The 25,483-nt window shown below is 42.1% G+C and overlaps 2 protein-coding genes across 4 annotated transcripts in view; one reads left to right on the forward strand and one right to left on the reverse strand.

The window, feature by feature from the left end:
• tm9sf4 (transmembrane 9 superfamily protein member 4) overlaps positions 1-14,935 on the forward strand; it is a 31,043-nt gene extending 16,108 nt beyond the window's left edge. Inside the window, exons 11-18 of one of the 2 annotated variants that reach the window (XM_076275481.1) lie at positions 226-307; positions 579-654; positions 1,350-1,433; positions 1,633-1,808; positions 7,982-8,045; positions 10,176-10,295; positions 10,855-10,944; positions 13,535-14,935. In XM_076275481.1, coding sequence (XP_076131596.1) covers positions 226-307; positions 579-654; positions 1,350-1,433; positions 1,633-1,808; positions 7,982-8,045; positions 10,176-10,295; positions 10,855-10,944; positions 13,535-13,684 — 842 coding nt within the window. In that variant the 3' untranslated portion in view covers positions 13,685-14,935. Of the gene's footprint in view, positions 1-225; positions 308-578; positions 655-1,349; positions 1,434-1,632; positions 1,809-3,188; positions 3,539-7,981; positions 8,046-10,175; positions 10,296-10,854; positions 10,945-13,534 lie in introns of those variants that run through there. The other variant, XM_076275482.1, reaches the window with a different exon arrangement.
• Positions 14,936-18,094: 3,159 nt separating this feature from the next.
• plagl2 (pleiomorphic adenoma gene-like 2) overlaps positions 18,095-25,483 on the reverse strand; it is a 30,780-nt gene continuing 23,391 nt past the window's right edge. For both annotated transcript variants that reach the window (XM_076276210.1, XM_076276209.1), the window contains exons 2-4: positions 25,213-25,405; positions 24,421-24,888; positions 18,095-24,064 (exon numbers count right to left, since the gene is read on the reverse strand). In XM_076276210.1, coding sequence (XP_076132325.1) covers positions 22,540-24,064; positions 24,421-24,740 — 1,845 coding nt within the window. In that variant the 5' untranslated portion in view covers positions 24,741-24,888; positions 25,213-25,405 and the 3' untranslated portion in view covers positions 18,095-22,539. The remainder of the gene's footprint in view (positions 24,065-24,420; positions 24,889-25,212; positions 25,406-25,483) is intronic.

The raw sequence follows: 25,483 nt of genomic DNA on the forward strand, positions 1-25,483 counted from the left end.
CTTTTGTTCTCCATTTACACTATTTATCTACTATCCCACGTAATTGCCTATCACTGTTTTGTGGATGATACTCAATTTTACCTGCCTTTCCCAACTGATGAGACTACTCTTTCTGGTTGGATTTCTGCATGTTTTAGAGATATTTGTGTTTGCATTGTAAGTTGCTTTGGACAAAAGTGTCTGCTAAAAAACAAACATATTTCCTTGATTTGTTTGTTTTTATAGTTGTGGCCATGCTGGGAATGCTGTCTCCCTCCAGCCGAGGCGCTTTGATGACCACAGCCTGTTTCCTCTTTATGTTCATGGGGTAAGCAGCTCACACGCACCCAGCTCACATGCACCCAGCTCACATGCACCCAGCTCACACACACTCACACACCACAATATACATAGGCTGCAGGACTAGTCATGTGCATGGGTATTAATTTAAATCTTATGTCTGATCGATTTTGTTTTTGTGTATTCTGTTTTTTAGTGTACTTCTGTATGTATCCTCTGGACGTGTCTGTAACTTGTGTTATCATTGCTAATCTCTTGAATGATTTGTTAAAGGATTTGATTGGCTGTCTCTTGTGCAGGTTGTTTGGTGGATACTTTGCTGGCAGACTTTACCGCACACTGAAGGGCCACCGGTGGAGGAAGGGAGCATTCTGTGTGAGTCTTTCTGAATGTCCCCTTCTGGTTCTCTTACACAAACTTCCTCCAGAACTACTCCACTTCTCAATATAGGGTGACTACAATTAGAGGAGTGAAAGGTTAATGTTTGGAGGGATCCTGTACCATATTACCCTCAAAATGCAATGTATTATAAAGTGTATGTGCTCTGTAGTAGTGATGACTCAGATTTTTTTATACATTTTGGCCTTTCTGCCACACAAAATTATAATATTTATTTATATGGAATTATTTTAATATTCGAAGGAGGAAAACTTTTTGTTTTTAGAAATACCCAACTGTGTGTGGACATAGCATGAGTGAGGGTTAAAAATATGTTCTGGATCTGATTTATTTATGTCTAAAGTTAGAGAGAGAGATAAGGCATAATGTATAGAACGCCGGTCATTATCGGACCGGGCGAACTGGGTCTTGCTTAGTCCTGAAAGGACTTATTTTCCGATAATGACCGGCCTTCTATACATTGTCCCGCTTATTACACGGCTTCTTTCCAAAACGTAAAAATAAACTCCACATGATATGACTCTACATTTATTTGTTACCGTTATTTAATGTTATGAGCAGGCATATGGGAAATCCACAATTCTAGATTGCATGCTCTAAATACACTATAACTCGCTGGGTTGACTCTTATGGCTACATTTGAGTGATGTTGTTGTTTCTACTCTACGCAGACGGCCACTCTCTACCCTGGTGTGGTTTTCAGTATCTGCTTTGTGCTAAATTGCTTTATCTGGGGAGAGCACTCTTCAGGAGCGGTGAGTATGCTTTGTATGTCCACCATGTGTGATTGCTTTTTTCATTTTTTTTCTTGCTTGTTCTTTATGTATGTGTTTTTTTTATGTTGTTTTTTTGTTGTCAGTGTACAGATGTATGTTTTCCGCATGTACCTGTCTCGTACCCATCTGATTTTGTTTCCATGGGCATATTTTCATGGCTGCTGGTGAACTCCCACAGGTGCCCTTCACAACCATGCTGGCTCTGCTATGCATGTGGTTCGGCATCTCCATGCCTCTTGTCTACCTGGGCTACTACTTCGGCTTCCGCAAGCAGCCCTATGATAACCCGGTGCGCACCAATCAGATCCCGCGACAGGTGCCCGAGCAGCGCTGGTACATGAACAAGTTTGTAGGGTAAGTGTCTTGCCTGTACAAATTCAACTTTGTTTGTGTCAATGACTGTATATAAATATATAGATATTATATTATTAGAAATATATAGATATACATATGCAGTCATTGATTTGTGTAGAGTAACATGGAAGTTGTTCCATCTTTCTTTCTGAGATGGTACTTTGTCAGTGTGATGTACAAGCCCAAAACAGAAAAAGTTGGGACATTTTGTAAAATGCAAATAAAAAAAGAATGTGATATTATACAAGTCTCGTAAACCAATATTGATCAGCAAAAAGGACATAGACAATATATCAAATGTTGAAAATGAAAATCTGGACTATTTCATGGAAAATATATGTTAATTTTGAATTTGATGCCAGCAACATGTTTCAAAAAAAGTTGGGACAGTTGCATGTTTACCACTGTGCTGCTTCAACTCTTCAATTAACAAAATATTGTAAATGGTTAGGAACTGAGGAGACCAGTTACTAGAGTTTTGAGAGTGAAATGTTGTCCCATTACTCCCCGTCGTCCCGATATAGGATTTCAGTTGCTCAACAGCATGGGGTATTCTTAGTCATTCCATTATGCACCTAATTTGACAAATCTGACTGCAGACAGGCCATTTTAGCACCTGGACTCTTCCTCTGTGGAGAAATACTATTTAAATATGTGCAGAATTAATTTTGCCATTGTTTTCCTGAAATATTCAAGGTCTTCCCTGGAAAATACATTGCCTGGATGGGAGTATATGTTGCTCAAAACCTGTATACATCATTCAGAATTGATTGTGCTTTGCCAAATGTGCAAGATGACCATGCTGTAGGCACTAATGCTCCTCCACACCATCATAGATGTTGGGTTTTGAACTGAACACTAAAAAAAGTTGGATAGGTTGGATACTTGAATAGGCCCTCTCCTCTTTAGCCCAGATGAGTCCATGATTTTTTTTTTAAAAATGGCTAATTTTGATTGGTATAAACACAGGACCTTTTTCCATGTTACCTCAGTCCATTTTAGGCCCAGATAAGATGGTGGTATTTTCTGTATCATGTCTCAATACAATGTTGGCTGTTTTGACTGTTACAATCTTGGCTGCAGTTTTTGAATTGAGTATCAAATTGTGCACATAGACAATATTTATCAGAAGGTTTTCCTGAGCCCCAACAATGACAGGTCTGGAAACAGGTCTGGTGTTGATGCAGTGTCATCTGAGGTCCAAAAGACCATGGCCATCCAATTTGTTTTTCAGCTCTTTCCCTTGTTTGCTAAGATTTCTCTGGATTCTCTGAATGTTTTAATAATATTATGTCCTGTAGATGATGAACTCCCCAAATACTTCACAATTGCATCTTAAGAAACATTAAAAATACATTGTTTCATCATTTGTGCACACAGGTTTACACAGAGTGAAGAATACCCCTACATCTTTACTTCTCAGGGACCCTGCCTCTCTGGGATGCTCTTTTTCATATCCAATCGTGTTGCCAGTTACCTTAATTAGTTGTGAAATATTCCTCCTCTTGTTTTCTTTATCATTACACAACTTTTCTAGCATTTTGTTAGCCCCGTCCCAACTTTTTTTGAAACATGTTGCTGGTATCAAATTTGAAATGAACATACATTTTCCATGAAATGGTCAAATTTGTCATTTTCAACATTTGATATGTTGTCTGTGTCCTTTTTGCAACGAAATATGAGTTTAAGAAAGTTGCAGATTATTACATTCTGTTTTTATTCACATTTTACACAACATCTCAACTTTTTCCGTTTTGGTGTTGTATAAGTGCAACATGGAATAGAGTAATGGCTAATTTGATGTTTTGAATTTAAACAATTAACTAGGTAGAAACAATTACAGGTAGCTGAATAAGTTGATTACAGCTTTAACAGGATCTCTCTTGGTATTCAGTCTGTCAGGCTCAGTTGAGTGAAAGCTTCTAATGGGCACAGCCATCTGAAGACATGATGACTTAGTGTCATGTGCTGAGAAAGCTGGCGACTTTTTCGTATCTTTTGTCCTACTGACTAAACATGTTTTGAGGTATGTGCAGCCTAAAACATGTTTTGAGGTATGTGTAGCCTTAAACCAATCACTGAGCTTGCTAATCAAAGACAGGGCTGGCTAACCAGTTCAGCATGAAGAGCCGGAAGAACACCACACCACTCAAGAGCCGCACAACAAAAAAGATGCTCGCACTACAACAGCAACAGTGATTTATAGGCATAGGCCTAATGATACATAGGGTTACAGTTTGAATAGCTATTTTCCTTTTCATTTAAAGCGAGACACTTGCTCTGCTTATGTTTCTTTTTGGGCTAGATTCCTTTCCATCACATGACTAAAATTATTTTAATTTAAGCATTGGTAGCCTAATTATTGGCAGTATAATGGCAGTATAATTAATTCCCTAAATAATGAAATGCATCTTGATTTACTAGAAATATATTTCAAAAATGAAAAAAAAAAATCCAAGGAGATGTTGGCAGTGGGAACATCAGTTGAGTTTCTAAGTTTGTGACAATGGGGTGGACAAAGTACAGTTGTAACTCCACATTCCAGTGAGATAGGAGTTGTTTTGAAATCCTATGTGTAAAGATAATAATAATTAATTTTAATTAAAGTATTTTTCAGCCTATTTTATTTTGTTAAGGTACACTATGCAAGATTTTCCATGACCTTATTTTTATTTGATGGTAAACAAACTTAATAACATAATAATAATAATAATAGGGAAAATAGGGAATAATAGTAATAGGGACAGAGTACAGTATCTGACAAATAAGGGTCAAAGGTCAACTTTGAGCACAATATTTTTTATATACACATTTCTTCATCAGGGCAACAAGTCATCAGATTTTCATTGCTCTACCTATAATACATCCATCATGAAGGCCTTCTACACTTCAGCGGTTGAGAGTGTTCTAACTGGTAGCATCATCACCTGGTATGGGAACTCCACAGTTAGAGATTGTAGTACTCTGCAGAGAGTAGTGCGCTCAGCTGAACGTACTATAAGAACTCAACTCCCTGCTCTACAAGATATCTATTCCAGAAGAGTACTCCTAAGAGCCCAAAAGATTCTGAAGGACTCTTCTCATCCTAACAATGGATTATTCCTACCGCTGAAATCAAGAAGACGCCTATGTAGTCACAAAGCCAGAACTGAGAGACTTAGGAGAAGTTTTTATCCCCAGGCCATCCGAACTCTGAACTCACACTATACTGACTTTGCACACATTCACTCCTCAGCACTCTGAAACATTTCCCAACTCTGAACTCACACTATACTGACTTTGCACTCATTCACTACTCAGCACTCATGACCCCCCCCCCCCCCCCCCCCCCCCCCCCCCCACACACACACACACACCTACAAGACTTTTAGCACTTTTACATCCCTCTCCCTATGCTACAGACCTTTTATTTATTTTCTTATTTCATCACACGTCAAAACACACAAACACACACACACACACACACACACACATATCTGACTTGTCCTTGATTGCCTAGCCTTTCTGCCCCCCCCACCCCCCACCCCACCCCCATCCCCAACACACACACTTACATCATCACTGTCATCACTTCACATACATACAGCACACTGCTTGCTACAGTAAGCCTCCTCTACATACTTGCTGCACACTGCCCCCCCTCCCCTACATACACAGCACATTATTTCATCAGGAAGCTTCTCCAACACACATCCCCAACATACTTACAGCACACTGCCCACACACACACTACACACACACACACACACAGTCACTGCTCCACTCCCCTCCCGCCCACACACACATCTTCACTGTCATCACTCACATACATCATACATACAGTACTCTGCTTGCAATAGTAAGTCCCTGCCCCCCCCCCCCCTACATACACAGCACATTATTTCATCAGGAAGCTTCTCCAACACACATCCCCAACATACTTACAGCACACTGCCCCACCCCCCCACCCCCCCAATACACAGCACATTGTCTCATGAGGAAGCTTCTCCAACACACATATTGCACACTGCCCTCTCCCCACACACACAGCACACTATCCCATCTCCCCAGTCATCCCCCCAACACACACACCAAGACCCCTGGCAGTTGGGTTAGCCCAGGGGTGGGCAAACTTTTTGGCTCAAGGGCCACATTGGGTTTTGAAAATTGGCCGGCGGGCCACACAAACCCCCCCCCACGACACACGCCTAAAAAAATACATTTTTTATAGCCTATAATTTAGTATGAAAAGTATTTGTTTTAAAATACTGCTAATTTGTTTTAAAAATACTGCTAATTTTATGCTGTTAAACAAATGTATAAATTGTACACTATCGCTTTAAGACAGTCGCTTTAATTCACGTTTATTTCTCAATGATCTTCTGCCTGCTCCACTATTGCTAGTGCTGTACCTACGGCTGGGCCCTCTCACAGTTTTTAAATGGTCAGTAGTGGGAACTACTGTTGCCTTCATGATTTCCTTTTAAAACTTTCTTATAAGGAGGAGATATCAATTATCAACAATCACAAGCCAGCTGGAACCTGCGGCTCTCTCTCCCTCTCGTGAGCGCAGTCGCGTTCCCAATTAAATGGATTGCATATGTTCACGTTAGATCTGCTGCAAAGGAGATAACTAAGAGTTAAATTAGTTTAACATGATGTTATCTCTATTTAACATGATGTTTTGACATTGACATTGTAAACGTTATCTAAGGAGAGTGAAAAGCAGTTTGCAGTGAAGCTAACCAACGTCTATCGCAGGAAAAAAATAGCGAGCAGCCTGATAACTAGCCTAAATGAAATGCTCGGCGGGCCGGATGAAAGTGCTTGGCGGGCCGGATCCGGCCCGCGGGCCGTAGTTTGCCCATCCCTGGGTTAGCCCCTTGAGCCGTGGATCTGCCCAAGGTTTCTTCCTTGGTAAGGGAGTTTTTCCTTGCCCCTGTTGCTCTTGGGTGCTCCTTGTTGGTGCCCCCCACCCAATCCCAATCCTCCCCCACCTTTTTTATGCAGCCCTTGCCACTTAATCTACTAAACCCCTCTTCTACTGCACTTTTTAATGCACAATTAGGCTGACACCAGACATAATTTCACTGCATTTCTTACTTCCAGTAACTATATGCATGTGACAATAAACTTCCTTGTATCCTTGTATCCTTGTAATACATTTGTGTAGACAAAACAAAAAACTTTGAAGTCATTTTTCTCAGTCAGTTACTGCCTTATGCCTTTGTAGGACAGTATAGCTCTTTGGAGATAGTTTTTCATTGTGTACAGGGGGAACAAGCCACGAGAAGTAGGCTATTTACAATGGCAGACTAAAATATAAATATATCGCAACTCAAGGGGGAACTCTACAGAACCTGCATAGTATACATTTAACCTGTATGCAGTGGTAAATCTGGTAATTGGAGTGGATCATTAGCACTCATCATTAGTACTTAGGAGTAATAGGAACAATAAAATTCCTCATAATTGTGCACTTAAACCACCACTGAGAAAAGTGCTACTGTGCAGGCACTAAGTCTTTCTTTCAAATCCTACTTTAATACGTATTTAAGGAGAAGTTCGGTGTGATATTGACCTAAAGTGTGTTGAAACATGACACCGAGTGTGAACTTCTGTCTCATAGCTCATCTCGGCTTGTCCCCTGCACTCCGAAATCTGGCGCTAGTTAGCCGATGCTACCAACAGGTTTTCAATGGGAGTGTCTCGGGCATCGGTCTAGCCATGCAAATAAATCACTGTTTTACACCATTTACGAGGCTCAAAGTAGCTCCTCACTTCATTGGTAGACTTCCGAGGGCCCTGACATTTAAAACGAGACATTGAGAACTTTAAAAAAGCACTGGTAGTTTATTTACAAGACGATTTATACAGACAGTTCAGGAAGTTTACCGTTCGCCGCCATCTTGAATTTAGTCACGATAAGTCGAGCGACGAGTACGAATGAACAGGTATGATAAGGGATCAGATTCCAAAAATAATTCTGTGGAAATGCATGGATTCAAGTTGCTTCCAGTAGCAGCAACTGGAATTCATGCATATCCACGGAATTATTTTAGGTCAATATCACACCGAACGTCTCCTTTAACCAGTAAGATAACCTTGAGCTGCTGGTGATTAAGAAGGCCTGCTACAGACCATATATATTTATGTTTTGGGTACTGTGATCATGTGTGCTCGTTACCCTGTAGGATCCTGATGGCCGGAATCCTACCGTTTGGGGCCATGTTCATCGAGCTGTTCTTCATCTTCAGTGTAAGTCAGCCACCGCACCTCACTCCAAGTTTTCTGGAGGGAGGATGGAACTACTTTCGTGTACTTGGTTATTGCATTAGAACAATATGTGCAAATTCGGGCTGCAGCTAACAAGTCAAATCAGTTGGTTGATTGATAAAATGACAGAAAATGTTCATCACTGTTACCCAAAGCCCAAGATTAAATCCCCCACATCCCTTGTTTTGACTACATGCCAAAGATATCTGTTAGAATTACACAAACTGGTTACCCAACTACCAAAATAGTTGGTGATTTAATTGAGTACTTGACAACTAATCAATTAATCAATTAATTGTTGCAGTTCTAGTGCAAATATATGCACAATGACTTGATATTAGGGATGTCCCGATCCAGCTTTTTGCACTTCCGATCCGATACCGATATTGTAGCTGATCGGCTGATACCGATACCGGCCAATCCAAGCATGTATTAAAGATTAAAGATATTTACTTATTTTGCTGTTATACTCATGTTGAAAAGGGTTTTACTCTTAAGAACAACTAGCCAACTTAATTAGGTTAGTTTGAATAATCCACAATGGTTGGTAATGAGAAGCTGACCTGTTTATTCTTAACAGGGTTAAATAAATACAAAATAATAAATAGTCAATTAACCACACAAACTGAATTGGCATCAGTGCTCTGCTCTTGAACAAGAGTGTAAACCAAGGCTTAAAAAGCCATCAGTGCAAACAATATTGTAAACTGTATAAAAAAGCAAAACACAGAAAAGCTGAGTAGAAAATAAATAGTCAATTAACCACACAAACTGAATTGGCATCAGTGTTTTGCTCAAGAGTGTAAACCAAGGCTTAAAAAAGCCATCAGTGTAAACAATATTGTAAACAATATAAAATTATATATAAAAGCAACACACACAAAACCTGAGTAGAAAATGGTCAAATTACCACACACACACACTGAATTGGCGATACCAACCCAATTAACTGTCACGCCTTCTACAGTATTGCTATCTCCTCCACACTTTACTGCTCCATCTCCATTTCCACACTCCCTTCAATTTCTACTGTTTGCCCTGGCTGCAGTCTGAGCATGATGGAGAGATTCTTCTTCACAAAGGTGATCAACATGCTCAGGTGTCAGCCTGCTCCTGTGCTCATCAATGATAAGTGAGACTGCGCTAAAAAGCCTCTCACTGTTGCGTTTTAAAAGCGAAACTGATGCCACAACTGGTCTGGATTTGCTGAAGTAACCTAGGCTACAGGCTGCATTTATTACAGAAAATCAAGCAACATAGCAAGTAGGCCTATCTACACTATTTAGAGACAGGAGCTTAAGTTTACCGCGACAACAGCTGTCACTAATTCACATCGTCATAGGCTGCGCCGATGCACAGACTAAACGGTAAAAAAAGTTAAAAAAAGGCCTACTGGAAGCTTCTACCCTTTTGGATGTGTAGAGTTGTAGGCCTAGGTGCACTTAGTTGTTAGCGATTGACCAGGTTGCTTTTTGAAATGAAATGTGTTTGTTAGTTTAGCCGATTGTAAAAATAGGGAAATTAAAGTGCGTGCTGTGCCTATACATTACACAAACAATCTTAAATCGCGGAGATAACATTCGTTAGACAGGCAAAGCTGTCAGCAGCAACATGCATAAGAGCCTTAATAATGTAAGAGGGTCTCGCGGACACTCGCAGTTAACATTAGGCTATATTAATTCAACTGTGACATGAAATGTTTGCTCGATAACTTTAAATTCTTAGTGGGACATGCACAAACAAGTGGGATGCTGGACAGGTCGCTAGGTGTGCTGAAAAACGCGGACCGGATTTGGGGGGAAAAGCTGAAAAAAACTGGAGCCGGAGATTTGAAAACAAACTGGATCGGGAGTCCTAATTGGGATTTTCCCGTGCAGGCCGATCCCATATTGATATGCATTTTTCGCTAATATCGGCGGCCGATCCGATCCAAATATCGGATCGGGACATCCCTAGTTGATATGCTATCACGCGTAATGTCTTAATATGTAACAATTCAAATTACACCATTAAAGAGGGTAATGTTACACTAAGCCTGGCACTAGTCTAGTGAACAGCCTGGTGCGTAATGTGCCAGTCGCGTTCTAACCTGTGTGCTCCCATCTCTTGCAGGCCATTTGGGAGAACCAGTTTTATTACCTGTTTGGGTTCCTCTTCCTGGTCTTCATCATCCTGGTGGTGTCCTGCTCACAGATCAGTATAGTCATGGTCTACTTTCAACTGTGTGCTGAGGTGAGGTGGGCCTTTGTGTGTTTGTGTTTCTGTGTGTGTGTGTGTGTTTCTGTGTGTGTGTGTGTTTCTGTGTGTTGCTGTGTTTGTTTTTCTGTGTGTGTTTGTGTGTGTGTTTCTGTGCGCGCGTGCGCATGTGATTAATTTAGTGTTTTTTCTTGCTCCCGAATGCCACAGAACGTCTCCTCCTTCGCCTTGAGAGATTTTTTTGCTTAGCCCAAATATCCAAAGCACCGAAGTTTAACTGTACCCCTTAATACTCAAACTACTCATGAAGCAGCAGCACATCCTCCCTTATCTCCCAAGCTCCCAAGCTTGTTTATATATTTCTAGCTTGTTTATATATATTTCTTTTTCTAGAGAGTCTAGAGCGCTATGCACAAGATGGATCACTGGCCAGAAAAAAAGTTGGAAATAAAGAAGTTTGTAACAGGCCTTGATCTTGCTCCGCTCTAAAATGGTTGATATTTACCGTTGGAAAAGCCAACCACCCTGCCCCTCCTCTGTGTGTCCTCACGTGGTTGTCCCTGTGTGTGTTCAACTCTGACCTGTGTCCCTACAGGACTATCGATGGTGGTGGAGGACCTTTCTGGTGTCAGGAGGCTCTGCCTTCTATGTGCTGGTCTACGCCGTTTTTTACTTTGTGAATAAGGTAAGCATCCAGTAGTGGCATTTCACCCGATGATCTCTGAAGTATATATACTCTTTTGATCCTGTGAGGGAAATTTGGTGTCTGCATTTATCCTAATCCGTATATTAGTGAAACACACTCAGCACACAGTGAGGTGAAGCACACACTAATCCCGGCACAGTGAGCTGCCTGCAACAACAGCGGCGCTCGGGGAGCAGTGAGGGGTGCCTTGCTCAAGGGGACTTCAGCCGTGCCTACTGGTCGGGGTTTGAACCGGCAACCCTCCGGTTACAAGTCTGAAGCGTTAATCAGTAGGCCACGGCTGCCCCTTCTTTGGTTCAGTTTCAGCGCATTGTTATTCACACCCAGTTGTTCGGTGATGTTAATGCAATCACAGAGGCTGCTGTATTCTGTGTAATATGCATGTGTTTGGCCCACACTCGCGAAAGAGCAAATCCCTTTCCATAAATCTGCATTTCCAAAGGTCTTATGACTGTTCAGGGCTTAAATTTCACTGCGGGATTGCGGGTATTGCGCATAATTTGTTGAAGTCCCGCAACTCTAGCCATCATAATGCGAGAAATTCCCGCATACACTTTTACAGCCTATCTGATGACGTTAATATAATCATGAATGCGGTGTGAATGCGGTGCTATATGAGCCCACTTCAAATCATCTCCAAATATGTGATTATGTATCCTAGCCTATAGGCTAAGTTTAACAACGTTTTATGGACAATATCCCTCGGACTGCAATTTGAATAGATTTTGCTGTGCTGTACTGTAAAAGTAGGACTACGGCCATTTCTTAGAGTGGCTTGAGATTAACAGAGCCTAAATACTGTAATGTTGACACTAATAAAGATATGTTTATTAAGTAGGCTAACAAATGAAAAGTGTTTTCAGCTGAAATGGCATGAAGGCTATATGTGGACCGCCTGGACCTTTGAGCAAAACATCAGCAGACAGAGAAGCCCTCAGTGTAGCAATGCAGACTGCTCGGGGGAACCTGCTTATCTAACTGTGGGTCGCCAGTCGAACTGACAGGCTCGAGAGAGAGGGAGAGAGACAGAGAGAGAACCACTTTGCGCTTACGCAAATAGGCTACGTAACCAATGCAAACTTTTACATCTGGAAAGAGCTCCTTGGTAACTATCCTGCTAGCTCAGGTCACATCAACACTTGATCCCAGAAAGATTGTCTTCGACTTGTTAGTTTTTTGAACATTTATTTGATCTAATTACATAGAAAACATAATTAATTGCATCCACATATCCTTATGCACTATGCAGAACTTTTATTCACTAGCGACTAGCCTAAAACCGTCAGGCTGAAGGGAGGCTAATTACTCTCACATTTTTTTTTTAAAAGTGACAGGCACTCAATTACACCTACTCATCACCCATAGCTATATATACTGACAGTATATATATCTATGCTCATCACCAATGTGCACTCAATTAGACCTACACACCACATTAAAGATATGCCTAAGTGTTATAGTTTAAACGTCAATATGAAGCATTCAAATTACTAAATATGTTTAGCTACTAGTAATTACTAGTAAAATGCTATACATTAAAAAAAAAACATTATTAACTAAATACACTCTATATGAATTTAACATTGTGTGTGTGGAGAGAGTCAAGCAGAATCTAGGATGTCCACTGTTGTGAATGATCCCACTACAGTATATATTACTGATGATGTCAGGGTGGTGGGGGCCCCAAAATCAAACACGTTTAAAAAAGTATCGAAGAAGTGTCGAAATCGCAATTCTTGACTTGGTATCGGAATCGAACCCCCCCTCCCCCCCAAATTGTGTAAATCCCCCCGTACATGAATAACCTACGGGGGGAATTCCCCCCTATTTTGAAAAAATAATTTTAAGCCCTGCTGTTTGCTGTGTGTCGATCCCACAAAACCCACTGTCTTTGAGTAAATAAAGAAACCCTTTCTGCCCTGTCAGTGAACTCATATAACACTACACAGAAAATGCTCTTAAGACCTTTATAATTGGTTCTGTCTGATCCCTGAATTGATACTTTCAACATATTTGTTGGTAAACAGGAAATAAAACATTCAAATTTGGCTGTACGCAGGGACTCAAACGCCAGCATATAGACCCCTTCAGAGTGTATAGCTTGGACCGCAGCCCGTTTTCTCCCTAATGATTGTCTGATTGACTGCTTGCCAGAAAATACAGTACTGTTTTTATGATATTTAGCATTGTGTGAGTGTTCAGAGGGCTGTTAATTGATTGAACAGAACCATATGTGTCTATGGGGCCTAAGTCGGCATTTAATGATCTTTTCTCAAGAGTGAAATTTGGTGTGTGTGTGAGCGAGCGAGCCCACTTGTCTCCATACTGATTAACATTGACGGCGGTCCCGCTTTATTTTTGTCCTGACCTCTGAGTGTATTTCTAATTGGTTGTCAGCATTGATACTAAAATGGAATGGCAGTTGTTACCAACGTAGCAGTGTTATTAGGTGCGCTATTTAATTTGTGCTGGAGGAATTGGATTGCATGTATTTACGTCATGTGATAAACCTCAGATTTCATGCCCTTGTAATTCTTCTTTATTGTTTCTCCCCCCCCCCCCATCACAGCTGGACATAGTGGAGTTCATTCCCTCCCTGCTGTATTTTGGCTACACCGCCCTGATGGTGTTGTCCTTCTGGCTGCTAACAGGCACAATCGGTTTCTACGCTGCATACATGTTCATCCGCAAGATCTACGCCGCCGTCAAGATTGATTGAGCTGCTGCTTCTTTTACACTCACCCTTGGTTTGGTTACAACATTTTTTTTTTTTTGTTCTTGTTTTGGTCCATTTTTATTTTAAAACACTGATTACTTTTTTGTTTATTTTGTTGTTAAACGAGCACTGATGTGTACACAGACAGAGCACGAGAAGAATTTTTGAGAAACGTCTCCTCCTGTAGTTCGGAGCAGAGAACAGACAGGTGGATTGTGCACAAGTTTCAGAAATCCTGACTGTCTGTCTCCCTGTGTCTATCTGTCTGTCTTTCTCACTGGCCTGCTCCCAGTCTCCTCCCCTTTGGCAAAGAGAAAAATGTTTTTTTGGCTGGACTGTTTGGGGTTTTTTTTTGTTCCCAACTTTTTGTTTTGTTTGTATTTGATTTATTTGAATCTTGTCTCTACATTGACACATATCATGGGCCAAAGCGTGTAAATCGACTCCGACTGTCTTGATAGTTTTTTAAAAAAAATTATTATTATTATTCGTTGGCTCGGAAGAGGCATGGACTCAAGGGTTTGGGGGATTTCTTGGGGGTTGGGCATATTGTATAATTTTACAAATGCATTATTTGTTTGTTTTTTAAAATATATCTATTTAATTTGTACCTTTGCTATATGGCAGTTGGCCCGTGGTCATGCTGAGAGTCTGCTGTTGTCGATATCAATGAAAATGAAGAGGTTGGGTTGGTAGATGATGATGATGATGATGATGATGATGATGACGACGACGACGACGACACAGCATTAATGGACCTGAATACGGGGATATGCGTGTTTGTGTTTATTCACCATGGCCTCCATGGCATTACTACTCTTAATAATGTCACAGTTGCAGTTTCAAATGATCCAGCTCTTGAAAGTAGAGCGTTTGTGGGTGGGTAGGGGTTAGAGGGGTGTGTGGGTGGTAGACCATACGTTATAAGACATGTTGGTTGGACCTGTTTCCACTATCCACTGTTATTGATATGTGAAGATTAACATACCACAGTTATGGACAGCAGAACAGAGGTGCTGGACAGTGACACCCAGTGCCATGTTTGTGTTAAATACTTTTGTCTTTATGAATTTAGAAATACCTGTTTGTCATAAAAACATACAAACATACATTTATTATACAGCTCAAACATTCTGTTGATATTTCATTGGAAAATGCTACACACAGACACACACAGAGATCATGTATATGCTTGAAAGCACACCTTGGGTTAAGGTTCTTTTATAAAGACCTAAATAAACCTGTGGGATGTGAGTGGTGGTCAGCGTTCAGTTATCTGGGTCAGTGGTTTTTGAGAGGTGTATATTACACATATCAGAGCCACTGTAGATGTCCTACATTTCAGTTGGTGATGAAAAAAAGGTCGGGGGAGCCGTTTGTCCTAGAAATCCACCCTTGATTAGAGAGACTTGAAAAGCGCATGAAAAGAAGTGACGTTCCAGATCAGTGATCTTTTTGCTTTTTTTTTTGTTGTGTTTGTGGGCATTTAATGAGGCATAAAACGAAGGCTTGAAATGTCTCACTCTCCCTGTTTCTGTTTATGGCCCAACTCGTCCAGAATCTTACAAGCCTATTTTATTGACATGCTCGAGATTTGACCTAAATGACGCCAAACCTAGGCAGATGTGGAGAACAAGTTGTGGTTTTGGTTCATTTCAACTTTCAACTGCAGCCCTCTGTGTTCGAACTGCTACAGTGTTTCGTTTCCTTGAACATATGAAGAGCCTGCCTCACCTGACCGTCGGAACCTAAGTAAAGGTGAAAGCATGTATTGGGTGAGGATTAAGTAAGGCTAGGGCCTGGTCGCGTTGGCGGTCTTTTGTGAAGAAGCCATGTATGACCGAGCATGCACGAGCTGACATGAAGCCAAACCATCGACTTTCCTTTGTCTTCAGTATTAATCCTCATGATCTTGCTTTTTAAACTCTGCATCATTAACTGCAGTAGTAGCAGATAACCTGGAACACTTGTCCGTTTTGTGAAAACCTCAGCCTCTGATTTTGACATGTCTAGAGCCATAGTTACTTCTATTCAGACTTGCAACTGTCCCTTTACTCCTTAACATTAGCATATTTTAGACTGTTTTGTGCGGTTGTGGGCACTGGCTGTTCCGCCGTTGGCTCTGTGGATGAGCAGCTGAGCCTCACTAGTGCCCTCTTGTGGCCTCTGGCTCCTACTGATTGTGCAGGGAGCAGACCAGAGATCTGGTGCTGACCTGGGAAGAGGAAGTGTGCCATTGTGGTGTAGTGCTTCTCAGCACAGGGGGTGGTCTAGTGCCGGGGTCGCTCTCTTGTCCCCTGTGCTCCGTAGTGTGTCTAATGCCTCTTCTGTTCTTTCCTTTTGGCGGGTCAGTTCTTTTTCACCATGCGCCCACCCACCCACCCACACCTCCTCCTCCTCTACCTCCCAGGGTTTTTTGGCCCAACAGTAGTGGCGGACCCAGCTCCCATCCTGGCTCTGCAGAACGTGTTTGTACAATTTTTTTTTGGCTACAAGTGAATCCAGCACATGTGAAGATCAAGTCAAGTTATTCTACAGTGGACTGGACACAATGAAACTACATGATCATTTTCTAAGGTTGTACTTTATCCTTGCCTGTTGTGTGTGAGTGGATGTGTATGAGTCTCTAAAGGTGTATGTAAATACAAGCGCTTTGTATTGTTGCATTGCGTTCATTTTTTTCTTTTTTCTTGTGAGGTTGTGTACCTACTAATCATGTTGTTGTTTTTAGCCAAAAAGCATGACTTTTTTTAAAGAAAAAAAAGAAAGATTTCAATTTTTTGTCACCCTCCTTTAAAAGAATGTCAAGCTATACAATGTATGAAACAATAAAAGTGCTGAGAAGTTGAAATTTGGAAAGCTCATCCCCTGGATTATGAAATGATTTTCCTGCCTTCATATGGGCTTATGGTCCTATGGTCAGTCCGAGTTGGAATGAGTCAGGTGTTAATGAAAGTTATTGCAGATTAGCATTAACAGTGATTGAGTTTGATGGCTGCTGTCTATTTTTCCTCAAAAATCTCTGTGTGTTTTGTGTGTGGAGAGGTGTTTTTTTTTTTTATTCAAACACAACAGTTTTAGCAGTTTGTGGCTACCCAAGAGGTGCTTTCAGACCTCAAGTTCTTTTAGACTACAAGCTCAACATTTTTTAAAAAGCTGATAGCACCCCTATGTATCATAGCTGGCCATGTGAGAGAGTGTTGGGCTGAAACAGCGCCTGGAACTGTGTAAGTATAGGTCTGGGTGCACCACAGTGCAATTAGGGCCGTCCTTGAGCCAAACTTTGCTTTTTTATCACTTGGAAGCCAGCCTCCATTTTGTGTCATTTCATCTCTGCACTGTGGTGTGGTTTCCTGCTCTGGCAGTTTGGTATGTGAATGGCAATTTTCAGGCAGGAGGACTGGGGAGGAGAGCTTCTCCACCTCCCGCTCACCCTGCTGTGCCTGGCCAACAGGAAATTAACAAAAGAAAGGCAACAAAAAGTATGAAACCGTGGGTTTATCTTTTAATCATTTTTTAACATAACACATTACAAGTCAAAATGATACAATGTACTGTACAAGTAAATAGGTATGTTGTTATGTCATCTCTTTGGATCAACCAATATACAAATCTGTCACTTTACACTGCTGCAATTGATTGCATGTGAGTTATGTAACAAAACAAAAAAAGCAGATTGTTTTGTCCTGTAGCATATTCTCTTTTTATACAACGCTCCCTGTAGATGATGAACTCCATGCTATATAAAATAGTGTAAGGATGAATGCAATTACTCCATTTTCATGTGTTTCACCTTTTTTCCCAGGGATGCGGTAATAAAGGAGTACTAAAAAGAACTATGTTGCTAAACAAAGATACAATGAGAGCTTGGAATGCAAGACTTACATGAAGCTAAAAATATATAAAACTACACATGGATTTTGTCTTCATCAGACAGTACCCATCTCTTTACTATAAAGCAAAACAAAAAGAGAGGCATTTACTTAAAAACAAATCTGATTGGTTTTCTGCCATAAATTTTTCTTTCTTCAAAATATATTCCCATAAAATTTCTTAGTCCTGCACCTACTGGTGTGGATAAATTGAAAGGATAAGTGCATCCCTTGTAGGTACAACAGGGTCCAAGAAACTGATGAGGTCAAATAAAGAGGCTAAAGTTGACTCAATTCATGTATTCTTCACAAAACACATTTGCTGTTAAATGTCCAATTCATTTAAAATCGAGATTCTTTTTAAATGGATCTTCCTTTGTCATATCATTGGTAACTTTGTGGGGGACATCAGGGATGTTTCCAGCAATGCTCATTTCCCTGTTAAAATGTTCTCTTCTGGATAAGCAGCACCCAATTTTAAACCAATATTTCAGTTCCACCAAGCTCAGCTAAATGGGAGGAAAAGCCTTTGCCATTTGCCATTTGCCATGTGCCAGTGCCTGTGTGCCCATGCCCACCTACAACCTGGCATGTCTGACAACTTTAATTGAAACCACAAGCACGGTGGGTGGGAGGGCATTTCCTCACCATATACGGTACAAGTCTGCCCACTGCTATAGATTTAAAACACTTTTCAGGCATGGCTGAGAGAGGGAAAGGGAGACATTTTACTTTTTTCTCTCTACACACACTCGGTCTCTCTCTCTCTCTCCTTCTTGCTGAGTGGTGGTGGTTCTAGGGTAGGTTCTCATGCTTAACATGTGGTGAGCCATTTTTGGCTCTTCTAATCAAAGCAAAGTTCGAGCCATTAAGACTCGTTTATAAATTCTCATGAAAAAAAATTGATTGAAGATTAAACTTGATCGCCACAATGTGGGGATTACAAAAAATGAAGGGTTAGGGACATAAAGAGGGATATTAGTGAAAATCTATCAGAAATACTGTTAACTCTTTTTTGAAGAGGGAAAACACAACAAGATGAATAATGTCTACGTATCGGACTAATGGCACATACATGTACAAGGTCAAATACAAAAAATTAAAAACATACAAACATTTAAGGCTGAAATCTTAAAAGAAAATACTCCTTTTAAAAGGTTTAAAAGTGCTAGAATTCAGATCAGCTCACATAAACCCGGGGAGGACAAACTCAATAGATGCCAATAGCTTTTTTTTTTTCTTTACAGTTAAGAAATATTTTTTGTCTCTTCAGAGGGAAAACTAAATAAAATTATCTGTTTGATAGCCTTAGCCATGATATGACTAAAGCTTATCAATTTTAGCCTCCAAATTAAGGTGAATGTTTTCATTTAGCTTTTCATATTTTCTCTATTTTGACAACCAATGTCATCAAACAAATATTCAAATATCCAATAGTGCTTCACGTAATTGAGATAAATGATTCTTATTTGGATCATATAAAATTGAAATATCCAAAACAAATAGACTTAAAATTATAAGAATAAATCTATTTTTTAGAACACAGCTATATCTAGGATTTTCCAGGAAACTGTGGACTAGGAGTACTTTTTTTTCTTTCTTTTTTCTTTCTAAGAACTATTTAGAAAACACGTCAACATTGACACAACCAAAACTGTTCAGTACTTTAAAATAGGAACAAATGTCTTTTGAGACATTCCTAATTTCTTATCATCAGTTTTTAAGAGCTAGTCTTACAGTATGACAAATCTGATTTATTTTACCAATATATACCTATAAATTTTCCTTGAGCAATTGTGCAAAATATAATTTCTTCTCCCCGGGTTTTTGGTATGAAAAAAAAATATTAAAAATGAGGTGATGTGTTGTGTTGTTTTTTTTTCTGAGGTCCTGTTTCAAACAAACAGAAAATAATATATCATATGACAACAAACGACTAGGCAATATCCCAATCAAGTGTCCCCTGCTTTGAATGTCAAAGACCAGGCTGGTGACTTCTTTGTTCTGGATATTGTGTCTTCTTAGACCCTTTCATAAAAAATGTTCCTTTGAAACTGAAGAAGCAGCTGGATAAGGAGAACAGAGACGAAAGGACTAACCAGTTCGTGTGTACTACTGTGCATGTTTTTTAGACTATTTTTTGTCTTTCTTTTTCCTTTTCATTTCATTTCTTTTCTTTTTTTTTGCTTAAAACAGCTTTGCAAGTTGAAATGTTACTCTAGTGGTCTACGGTCGCTGTTGGCAACTATAGCTAAAAAAGCAGCAATGTTTACATTAATTTTTGTTATATCTCATTTTTGAATTGTGGCCACCATTTTTGTTTCTGAGTCACTATGTTATGGTCATTCACATTCACTATGCGGTAGAGATGAACTTGCTTCTTAAGAGGACATCTCCTCCAGGCAAGGGAAGCTCTCAGAGTGAAGGGGGGCGCTTGGTATAGCCTCTGCTGTTGAGTGAGTATCCTTATTCTTAAAAGAGTGGCAGTGAAATAAGAACACTTCTTATGTGTTGAGGGTAGAGGTGTGATGTTTGACCATTCTGACACCACTCCATTTTAGGTGAATTGAAATGTTTGACAGTGATCCCAAGTTTTGATTTCCTCATGTTTCACAAGAGGGAGCTCACTACACTAAAGACATAACATGGTTTGGTTTCCTGGCATGAGAATATTCTCCACCATCAACCCATTTGGATTAGCAGACCGACTTTGAGTGTGAAAACCTAAGCTCCCTCTTGTGTTTACAACTGTGGTCTCAAGTCTAGTGGAAGTAGCTAATTCTGGCGAATTCTAGGGCAACGAGGGCATAGTTAGGTCGGGGCTTTTAAGCTGAAGTACATGTTTCATTGTCAATAGAGAACATACATCTACAGTGAGAAGGGTCACTTGAAATAGTACCACTCACCAAACAGACTAATAAACCGGCAGGTCAACATCAACTCAACACTGCGAGAATTTAAAATCCAAATCAATCAAAACATGGGCTTTCTATTAAAACACTCTACAGAGAAGTTAAAAGATAATGTTAAATCCATTCTAGTTGATTATGCCACTAATAGCCTAAGATACATGTGTCACTCCGCAATTCTGACGGGCCCTCTTGCTTGACTCACGTACATACAAAGGTAAGGACAAATAAGACAGAGAAAAGCTATAGGGAAAAGCTAATACTTCATCCTTTTTTGATCAATTTGATGCAAGATACATAGTATGTAAACCTGTCAGACATTTTTTTTTTCTTAAAAATCAGCAATTTGTTTTATTACATCTATCTAAATTACACTTTACTGAAAAAAAGCAATTATAATATATAGTTTCTGATGTGGTATTTCGTACACTGCAAAAATATTTTTTTTCTTTAAACTGAAATTGTTATTCATTTGTTTCTATTCACATATGTCAGGGTTATTATTAACATGTATTCCTAAAAAAAAGAAAAACCTGCCTACTATTACTTTTTGTCTAAAAGTATATCTCAATAACATGAGGTGGGCGGGAGCAGGAAAATAAATTTTGTTGCCTTGGAGACTTCGGAAAATTAGTGCTGGAAGGAAGACAGAAGGGGGGATCCTTGAAAGCCACCTCCTGTTATGTAAGTCCCTATTGGGATTGTTAAACATAGATATCTTGTCAGACAGAATGGCCTTGATAGGTCACAAGCACCAACAGAAGTATCAGTATCCCAGGAAGCGTGTTGAAGGGTTAGGGTGAAGAGGTCACTGGGGACGGCACTGCGTCCCTAGTAAATCAAGTGCCTTCTGCTGTAAACAAAGTGCTTCTCTCGAAGAAAGCTGTAAACCTGTGTAACGTCCTATGATTTCCTCACACACACACAAAAAAAAAATCTATTAACATTGTTTGTAATTTGGGGGTTGGTCACTGGGTTGGCTGTGTACATGTTGAGAGGGATGTGATTGGGTGCAGCTGTTTTCAATGTACTTTAAACTTCTCTCTCTTTTTTCCAAAAGGAAAAATAACTGTGGCTTTTTTCAATTCACAGCAGAAAGATGCACCTCTGAAGGTAGAATAATTTGTAGTTTTAGAAAAAGAGCACATACCAGTCTCAGGGGGAAGTCATTTTAGCCAATGTCCCTTCTCACTAAAATGAAGACTTTTGACAGTCCACACCCTGATTCTGGCATTAGTATAATTTAATGTATTTTTTCTCTACTTTTCGCTAATATTAACTCAGCTGTTATTTTTTTGCCAAATGTGGTATTCTCTTGTCAGCTGAATACTGAGAGATAGAGAGAGAAAGAGAGAGAGATAGAAGGAGAGACTATTCTACTACCAGGCCTGTCTTATGACTTCATTCCTTCACTAATTTTTTATTTTATTCTTTCACTCCTGGCTGCCAAAGACGGTTTGAGTTTAAGGGCAAACAAGTTACATCTCACATTTGGAATAGTGATTTTTTTAAAAAGAGGAAAAAACATCCTATTCACTTCAAACTAGTCTTTCTGCGTCATAAATGAAAGATTCTTCTCTACATTAATCTTTGAAACTTTTTCTTAATATTATTATTTTGTAACTTATGCAGTACCATGCCTTAGGGCCTATTGATGCTGCCTCCTAACTACTTTATAAGGGAGGGGAGGAGAGAAGAGATGTAGGGAAGAGTTTGGAAGGAGACAGGGCAAGTTGGGGAACATTAATCATCATACTTAATAAACTTTTTTTTTGTTTTCAAAAACAGCCTAAATAAAAGCTTTTGTTTTCGCATTTCCTATTTCTTCCTTTTTTCCTCAATTTAAAGGGTAAATTCCTCCAGGCTCAATCAAAAGCTTTGTGCGCTTCAATTAAGGCTTCTAAAATGTTCAAGTGTTTGACTCTCCCAACCTTTTTTGATTAGGAACTCTGGGTCCTCACGGACCTAGGCCAATAACCCCCCTCCCCGCCCTGCCCTTTGCGCCCTCCTGCCCACCGGGGGAGGCGTGTGCCCGCGGGTGAGCAGGCGGCAGAAGTGGCGGGGCGGGGTAGAGCCCTCATTGAAAGGCCTGGTGGAAGCGAGGCAGGGTGGTGGTGCTGAGGCTGGAGCTGAACACTGGCGGGAGGGAGTGCAGGGGCCCCAAGCCGAGGCCTCCACCGGAGCCTTGCTGCTCCTGAGGTTGATGTTGCAAAGAGGTAAGAGGCAGCGCTGTCGCGGCACCGGCGGCGGCAGCATGAGGCTCGGTGGCGTGCGAGGACGAGGAGGAGGAAGACGAAGAGGAGGAGGAGATGGCCGAGGAGGAGGTGGTGTAGCCCATCACCAGGCCTCCGGAGCTCATGGGGGCGCTGTAGGGGGGCAGGTTGAGCGGCAGGAAACCCAGCAGGTGGGAGAAGTCCATGTTAGCAGCACACAGAGACTCGGCGATGACGGCCGGGCTCTTGGAGAGCAGGCCGTCGGCACCGCCAGCGCCACATAGCTCGTCGGGCAGTCCGGATGGTGGCGGCTCCATGCCTTCCTTAGGCGGAGAGGAGGCGGTGTGGGGCTCCGAGGCACCGGGCGGTGCCACGGGGAGCCCGCTCTGCAGATCCATCAGGAAACTCTCCATCTCCACCTTGAGCGGCTTCTCCAGCAGGTATGAGGTAGATCCGAGCTGGTACTTGGGCGGGGGCTGCGGGTGCACCTGTGACTGGTGCGGCGGGGGATGAGGAGGGGGCTGTTGCTGAGCGTGCGGAGGTGGGGAGTGGTGGTGATGGTGGTGGTGATGGTGGTGGTGATGCGGGTGGTGGTGCGGGTGCAAGGACGCCGGCGGAGGGGGCTCCATGTGACAGCCCATCCCCATGGCGGCCGACAGTGAGCCGGACACCAGCGAGTGGTGGTGGTGGTGGTGATGGCCCACGCCGGGGCTGGACATGGCCTGCAGGTGGTGCGCGTTGTACATGCCCATGGGGAAGGGCGTGCCAGTCTGGAAGGCCTTTGCCATCATGGGGTCCCCGGCCGAGCCCATACTGCACATCATGGGGCTCAGCTCCTCCTTGACCGTGCACGGCGACGAACCCGTCCCCAGCAGGCCCAGCATGTCCGGCGGCTCCGTCTTGATCTTCAGCAGCTCCTGCGAGTGGCTCTTCTTGACGTGGCGCGTCAGGTGGTCCTTGCGTCCGAAGCGCTGCGCGCAGTACTGGCACAGGAAGTCCTTGCGGCCTGTGTGCACCACCATGTGGCGACGTACGTCCTTGCGCGTGTAGAAGCGCCGCTCGCAGTGGTCGCACGGGTGCTTCTTCTCCTTGGTGCCACCCGAGCTCTTGCCCGAGTGGCTCTTGAGGTGCTCGAGCAGCGCCGGTGTACTCTCGTAGCTCTGCAGGCACACCTTGCAGGTGAGATCGCCCGCCGTGGCCGCGTGCATGGCCACGTGCCGCTTGTAGCCCAGCTTGGTGTTGTAGTGCTTGCCGCACTCCTCACACTTGAAGGCCTCCTTGTTGGGGTCGTGGGTCTGCAGGTGGTTCTTCAGGTGGTCTTTGCGGTGGAACATCTTCTCACAGAACGAGCACTGGTGGGTTTTCTGTGGGGAGTGTGTGGCCATATGCCTACGAGGAAGAGGAAAGGAAAGATCAGAGTTGGGAAGAAAGCTACTAAAAGCAGTTGACATGTTGTGAGATGTAATGACAAGTTGAGACTAATCAGACATTCCCAATATGTGTGCATTGTATAGCCTCTTAGCCATTGCTGGTGTTAATGCACCAGTTTAATACTGCACTGACTCCCATCGTTATGTTCCTACGGAAACATTTGTCCTAAAAAACATCTAAAAATAGGGCCCAGGTTGAAAACTGCGGAGTATCCCTCTGTCAATTATTGGGAATGTTGTTTTGAAGTAACTTACATTCAGACCTGGCAGTGTGCCAGAACTGAGGGTGGGGTCTGTGTTAGGCCCGGGGCTCACCTGAAGAGCTTATATTTGGAGCTGAAGGCCTTGGGACAGTGTGGCTGCGAGCAGTGGAACGGCTTCTCCCCCGCGTGGCAGAAGGAGTGCAGCCGAAGCTTGTCCGGCGAGCTGAAGAGAGCGCCGCACACCAGACACTCGTGGCCGCCCGCTCTCTCTCCCCTTTCCCTCTCCCTCTCTCTCTCCCTCTCTCGCTCTCTCTCCGCTCGCGGCGGCGCGGCACCTCCAAACAGCTTGGCGGCGGCGCGTGGGTCCTGCTGGTCCTCCTGCGTCAGTGCTGGGATGTGGTGGCCTGGGGCATTGGCGGCGGCTGCTGCCATGGCAGCCCTAGGGTGCCGTTGCCATGGAAACGCGGCCGTGGCTCCCCACCCGTCCAGACTCTGCGTGGCTAGTGGCTGGGGCGTGGCTAACCGGGGCGTGGCACAGGGAAGAGATGGGGAGCAGCAGTGGACGCACAGTCAGTCAGACCTACAAGAAAGAAAGAAAGAGGAGAAGCCCTCAACCCCACTGTCATCTTTTCAAAAAGGAGCTTTAGTCAAGAATTAAATTACTGAAATTGGTAGGTCTACATAATATAGTGCTAATTAATTACTTTGATGAGATGGTGGTTTACAGCCCTACCTTTATAACACTAAACGCTGAAAGACCTAGGATATACATAGAGTCTAGGTAACATGAAACTGAAAGGAAGGGTTAGGATTTAAGCAGTCAAAGTGAATGATTCAAATTATTCTAGAGCATGACATCTGCCAGTAGTATTCAAAGGCTGATCTGCTGAGTGCACACACCCACCTTTTTTCTTGGAGCCTAAGTTATGTCTCCCAGGAAAATGTTTCCACAAACACCTGTCTGTCTCCCTCCTCTCTTCTTCTCTCGCACCTGCTGTTTTTCTCTCTCTCTCTCTCTTGCAGATTCTCTCTCTTACCCAGTCCCCACAGCTACGGTTAGGGGTGGGTAGGTTGTGATACTGAACATCTTCATTGTCCTACATGAAAGCAAGAACACAAGAAAGAGAAAAATCACACATTAGTTTTTGTTCAGTGACAGTGAGCAATCTCTGGAG

This window comes from Alosa pseudoharengus, unplaced genomic scaffold (assembly GCF_046254945.1).
Source record: "Alosa pseudoharengus isolate Yale_2024_CS ecotype anadromous, Long Island Sound unplaced genomic scaffold, YU_APseudo_1.1 YU_APseudo_1.1_scf_9, whole genome shotgun sequence".
Lineage (NCBI taxonomy): Eukaryota > Metazoa > Chordata > Actinopteri > Clupeiformes > Clupeidae > Alosa > Alosa pseudoharengus.